We start from the raw sequence: 5,699 nt of genomic DNA, 5'->3' as shown, positions 1-5,699 counted from the left end.
TGCGTGTGTGTGTGTGTGTGTGTGTGTGTGTGTGTGTGTGCCTCCGCACGCCCTCCATTACTTGTTCTTTCTTGTGCTTTCTGAGTTTGATGTGGGTTAATCGTTGTTCTCGGCATCACGTTTTCGATAGGAGCTAATTTCTTTTCTTTTTGTGTGTGTGTGAGGTGCTGTCTTCGTGGTAGGTGTTTAATTAGTAGTAATTTTTTTGTCGTGTTATGAATTGGGTGTTCTTCGTGAATCTTTGCTTTTGTTGTTGTTTTTTTGTTCGTAGCTAAGTGGTGGCTGTGTGCTGTTTGCCTTGTTTGTTGGAGCTGTTTGTGCTTACTTTCGGCGCTGCGCGTGGATGTCCTTGGTGTTGGCGGTTTGCATTACTCTTTGTGTTTTCATGTCATTGTTGCCTTTAGTATTACTGTTATTGTTGTGGCTGCTGTTGATAGTTGAAGCTTTGTGTGTGTGTGTGTGTGTTTCGCTAGCCTCGCTGGATGTCAGGCGTCGGTGGGGGCGGTGGTGTTGGACGTGAGCCGCTGTTTTCCTCAAAGTGGCCCCAGCCGGAGAACGGCAGCCCGACGGTGCGTGAGCGCAGCCCGCGGGTGATTCCGTTTAGAGCGGCGACGCAGTTGCGTGGCGCTGTGTCTCTGCCGCCCCCGTCCGGCGGGCCGCCGTTTGACGTCGCCGCCGTGGCCGCTGCAGGGGCGGAGGCGGTGGCGTCTGACGCGTCGCGCCGCGGGACGGAGGAAGCGGGGGGCGGCGCCGGCATCACCGTGGAAAGCAAGAGGCACGGCGGGTTTGAGCTGCCGGGGCGTATTTTTGGTCGTCGGGAGCGTGCGTCTGCGGAGGGGGGCAGTGTGCGGCAGGATGCGGCGGCGCTGAGGACGACGACGGTATTCACCGGCGTGACGCCGCGGCACCGTGACGTCATGCAGGCCGTTGAGGGCACCACGGCGACCGCGCCGCAGGAGGGCGGCGGAACTCTTTGCGCCACTGCAGGACACGCCGGTAAGGCTCTGACGGAGAGCGAGTTCATCTCTGACGTGCTTTTTATGTGGATGGGCGTTGATAGGACGAAGTACTTCACTTACGATGAGGCCTCCCGTCGCTACGCGGCAAATGCGGAGGTGGGCACGGTGCGCCAGCGTCAGGCCGCGGCCACGCTGCAGGAGTGTGGTTGGCTGGCGCATCAGATTGATGACGTGCTCGGAGGCAGCAGCACCGAGCGGTCCTTCTTGCAGCAGAGTTTGCGCAGTGCGGTGCGGCGGCAACTGTTGCAGTACCATTGCCTGGTGGCCTCCTTCCGTGAACGTCGGTCGCCGCCGATGACATTCGGTGATTTGGTTGTCGCCTTCAAGAGGGTGCAGCCCAAACTCCACGTGCTCTCCACCATTCTCCGTGAGACCGAGTCGGTGAAGGGGGGAGAGCTCGCCTCGAAGCTGCAGCGACTTGTGCAGCAGGGCTCCGCTAGGCTCTCCGCGCTGCTATCCGACGTGTACATGGAGGCGGTGAGCCCGCTGCTCTACATGGCGGTGTCAAGCATCACAAAAGGGGAGATCTCGGACCCTTTTAACGAGTTTTTTGTGAAGTCCAACCCCCGCATAGACAACGCATCCGATGCGTTTTGGTCCTCGAAGTTCGCGCTTCTGCCGGAAATGCTTCCCACCACCGTGCCACGCGCCTTGGCGGAGCAAGTTATGTTGGTGACGAAGAACGTTAGTTTTATTAGAAATTGTTGCCGCTGCAAGCACTGGCACATGGACCCTGCCATTGTGACGGCGGCGCAAGCTGCCTCCTTTGACACCATCGCCGCAGTGGTTCGCGATGCCGTGTGCCTTACAAACAAGGCGGTGCTGCGGCTGATTCGCGAGGAGTTTCACCTCGACAACGTCCTTCGTATGGTGAATGCCTTTCTGCTGGTTGGCAATGGAGGTTTTTACGAGCTGCTCATCGACCGGCTAGACCCTGTGCTCAGTCGATTGAGTCATATGGTGCAAACCTCCATTGTGCGGGACCACATGCAGAGCGCCCTGCTTGACATTGTCCCCTACACCCGGCACCTCGACACGGACCTTTTTCCCATGCTGCATTGTGAGTTGGTGAAGGACGACAAGATTATTGGGTGGGACGCCTTTCTTGTGACGATGTCCGTGCCCTCCCCGCTCAACAACGTCTTTGACGTGAACGCCATGAAAGTATACCGGCGACTCTTCCGCATCATGTTCAAAGTCAAGCGGGCTGAGGTTGCGCTGAAGAAGTCGTGGCGACAGAGCGTCGTGCTGGACCGCATCATTGGACGGCTGCACAACACGAGCCACGAAGCCACCGCCTGGCGCGAGGTCGCGGCGGACGCGCACCTCCTCGGGCTGCAGCTGAATCACTTTGTCAACAACCTCTGGTCGTACCTTGTGGCGGAGGTCTCCACCGTGTCGTGGGACCTGCTCATGAAGGCGCTGCGGCAGTGCACCTCACTGGATGACATTCGAGCCGCCCACATTGCGTACCTGCAGTACCTCACGCTCCACTCTCTCCTTCACGGGGACTGCGCCTCGATGCGTCAGAACATTGAGAGCATCCTCAGCATCGTTCGGCAGTACGTTGGGGCGCAGGCGCTCCTCACCTCGCTGCTGGAGCGCGGGAGCGGGGACGTGTTCTCCATCAAGGGTGAGTACCAACGCCTGGCCGACGACTTTCAGCGCGAGATCACGTCGCTCCTGACGACGTTGGAGGAGCAGCACCTGCAGTTTGATTTTTTGAACTTTCTCCTTCTACGGCTGGACTTTAATCACTTCTACCACGACACTCTCAGTGGAAGCAACACGGAGTTTTAGAGGCATGTACTTAAAGTGTGAGTGAGTGGCTGCGGGGGAGGGAAGATACGTGAGGTGTGTCTTCCTTCGCCTCTGCGGGTGCGACGTTTGCTCGCGTTGTGGCGTCTCTGTTTTGTTTGTTTGTTTGTTCGATTGACTTTCCCTTGTCTCCCCTTCTGACGCTGATTGACGGCCACATCTCCCCCGTACTTTATTCTGTGGGCTGCTCGCATCTTCTTCGCCGCGTTGGTGTGCTCCCCACTGCGCCTCCTGTGCGGCGCGGAACCGAAGTGGGCAGGAGGCAGCAAGAAAAGGGGGAAAACCGAAGGCCCACGCAAGTGTGCGTTCTACCGTTGTTGGCAGATTTCGTCTGCAGTCGGGCAAAGGGCGGGGTGGCTTGCGTCTTCATTGCCTTTGTGGTTGCCGGCATGCACATGCACGCAACTGGCGTCTGCGCTGTCTGCCCTCTCTGTTGGTGGGATGCCGCGCTTCAGAGGCGGTGGTGGCGGCGGGAAGAGAGGGAGAGGTAGCCGCGCACATAGGTGCACACACGCGAGAAAGATACAATACATTCATGTACGCTGATGTTGCGCTTCGTGGAGCAGACGCGGGGGGAGGAGGCGGCGGCGGCGGCAGCGGTGAGGGTATTATGCGTGAGCGCGGCGGTGTCCGCCCCCTTCTGCCTCCCGTTCACTTCAATGCGGAGTTGCCGCCGGGCGCGTCAGTCGGATGCGCACCGTTTCTGATGGTGGTGGTTGTCGCCATGCTGCCGTTTCTCTTCGGCGTGGGCAACGTGCTCTGGCCGGCGGTGAAGCGGTGGTGGCGGCGACGTTGGGGCAAGCCATCTGCGGGTGAGACCGTGCGCACCATTACGGGGCGCTTTCACCGCGGCGACGCCAGAAATCGCTGGAGTGAAGACGGCGGAAGCGCGCACAGCGGCATCCTTCTCCACGCGGTGCTGCTGTACATCGCCAGAGGCGCTGGGGCGGCGCACGACGGGGAGAGTCTCTGGAGGGAGGCGGATTGGCGCAACAAGCCATCTGTGCTTTTTCTCTTTGACCCGCTCAAGAGCGACTCCCACCTGGTGCTCGCCCCGAGCTCCTTTGAGCCCGTCGGCGTCTACCAAACGGGGGCGGAGCAGCGCGCCCTGTGCGAGCGAGAGCAGCTGCAGCGGTACACCGTCCTGCGACTCCCCACCGCCGGCGCGTGGGTGGCGGTGGGCGACGGCGTTTACGTGACGTACCAGCGACGCCGGGCGGACGCCGCCGGCGTGGACAAGGTGGAGCACACGGTGCATCTGAAGGCGGTGGGGCCGAACGGTCCCCGCTGTTTGGAGAGTTTTGTCTCCCGCTCGCTGCGCCACTACGTGAAGGAGCTGCCCGCCGCCACCGCCGCCTGCCGGTACTGCCTGCACATGCAGGTCGGCAAGGATGGGCTGTGCTTCAGGAAAACTCCGCTTTGCTCCACGAAGTCGTTCGACACTTTGTTTTTCCCGCAGAAGCGGGGCATCCTGGCGCTGCTCGACCGCTTCCTCCGGAAGGAGGGCCGCTTCGCCGTGGAGGGGATTCCCGACAAACTCGGGTTTCTCCTGCACGGCCCGGAAGGCACGGGGAAGACGGCCTTCGCGGCGGCGCTGGCGGCGTACACCTCCCGCCATGTCATTCTTTTGCGCCTCCCGCTCTTTTCCACGAACCAGCAGCTGCTTGACGTTTTCCTCGCCCGGGAGCTGGCGTGCGTCGGGGAGAGCCAGCCCTTCCGCTTCTCCTACGCCGACGTCGTCTTCCTGCTGGACGGCGTCGACCACAGGGATGCGCTACTGCGGCGGCGGCGCTCCGCCGCGGACGGCGACGCCCCGGCGCTCGGCCCGCGCAGGCCGCGGGTGAACGACGCTCCCTCGCTCTCCAGCCTCCTCAACGCCCTCGACGGTGTGGTGGAGACGCCCTCCCGCATCGTCGTGATGACCACGCGAGACCCAAGCGGCATCGACCCCGCCCTGCTGCGCCCGCGCCGCTTTGACTACACGGTGCGCATGGGCCACCTGCGGCTGCCGGAGCTGCTCGAACTGTTGGGCCTCCACTACGGCACGGTGGAGGCCCACGGCACGGGGCCAAGCACGAAGGACCGTCGGCTGCGCCAGGAGGAGATCGCCGAGGTGCGTCGCTCCGTGGACTTGCTTGCGCAGGATGAGTTTAGCATCAGCGGCGCAGTCGCAGAGTCCATGTGTTTTGCCGCGCCCTCGCTGAAAGCGTTTCTCGACGCACTGCGTCGCCGTTACCTCAGCGACCGCTAAAAATATACCGTGCAAAACCACAACGCATGGAGAGGGTGTGCGCTGCGGAAGCGGGACAGGGGACACGCAAGAGCAACCGTCCCCCTTTGCCCCTCGCTACAAATATCAGCGGCGCTGCTGCTTCCATGTGTGTGTATTGCCTTACCCTTCCCCTTCGCTCTTCTTCCTCTTCTTCCGCAACAGCAAGCTAGGCAGCGCACACGCGTTCCGCGTTCTTTCAGTCGTCCCTTTTTTTCCTTTCCGTTTCCTACCGCTCTTGACCATGGCCGTCGTCTACGAGGGGCAGCTCAAGGGGCACCGCGGCTGGGTGACCTCCCTCGCCTGCCCGCAGATCCCTGAGACGTACATCAAGGCGGTGTCGACCTCCCGCGACAACACGCTCATCGCGTGGGGCGGCAACCAGGACCGCAACAGCGAGGAGTGCGAGTACGGCTTCCCGGAGCGCCGCCTGGAGGGCCACAGCGCGTTCGTGTCGGACGTCGCCCTTTCGAACAACGGCGACTTCGCCGTCTCCGCCTCGTGGGACCGCTCCCTGCGCCTGTGGAACCTGCAGAACGGCAGCTGCCAGCAGAAGTTCCTGGGCCACACCAAGGACGTGCTCTCCGTGACCT

General features: G+C 61.6%; 3 protein-coding genes across 3 annotated transcripts, besides 4 other annotated features; all 3 read left to right on the top strand.

Annotated features, from left to right (window-relative positions):
* Positions 1 to 3: 3 nt before the first annotated feature.
* Positions 4 to 40: a microsatellite.
* Positions 41 to 446: 406 nt separating this feature from the next.
* Positions 447 to 465: a microsatellite.
* Positions 466 to 482: 17 nt separating this feature from the next.
* On the top strand, positions 483 to 2,819 carry Tco025E_08861 (putative gamma-tubulin complex subunit; the record flags this gene model as incomplete). The annotated part of the gene is made up of 1 exon (XM_029375696.1): positions 483 to 2,819. One exon carries the CDS (start codon positions 483 to 485, stop codon positions 2,817 to 2,819), a length of 2,337 nt encoding a protein of 778 aa, XP_029224191.1.
* Positions 2,820 to 2,930: 111 nt separating this feature from the next.
* Positions 2,931 to 2,954: a microsatellite.
* Positions 2,955 to 3,372: 418 nt separating this feature from the next.
* Positions 3,373 to 5,088, top strand: Tco025E_08860 (a44l protein-like protein; the record flags this gene model as incomplete). Its single annotated transcript, XM_029375695.1, has 1 exon — positions 3,373 to 5,088. One exon carries the CDS (start codon positions 3,373 to 3,375, stop codon positions 5,086 to 5,088), a length of 1,716 nt encoding a protein of 571 aa, XP_029224190.1.
* Positions 5,089 to 5,228: 140 nt separating this feature from the next.
* Positions 5,229 to 5,264: a sequence feature (GA-rich).
* Positions 5,265 to 5,350: 86 nt separating this feature from the next.
* On the top strand, positions 5,351 to 5,699 carry Tco025E_08859 (activated protein kinase C receptor; the record flags this gene model as incomplete). Its single annotated transcript, XM_029375694.1, has 1 exon — positions 5,351 to 5,699. A coding segment is annotated over one exon (349 nt), but the record flags the coding sequence as incomplete, so codon positions are not given.

This window comes from Trypanosoma conorhini (assembly GCF_003719485.1).
Source record: "Trypanosoma conorhini strain 025E chromosome Unknown Tco_14.4_contig_00896, whole genome shotgun sequence".
Classification (NCBI taxonomy): domain Eukaryota; phylum Euglenozoa; class Kinetoplastea; order Trypanosomatida; family Trypanosomatidae; genus Trypanosoma; species Trypanosoma conorhini.
Note: the sequence above shows the minus strand (reverse complement) of the source record. Positions and strands in the feature narration are given on the sequence as shown.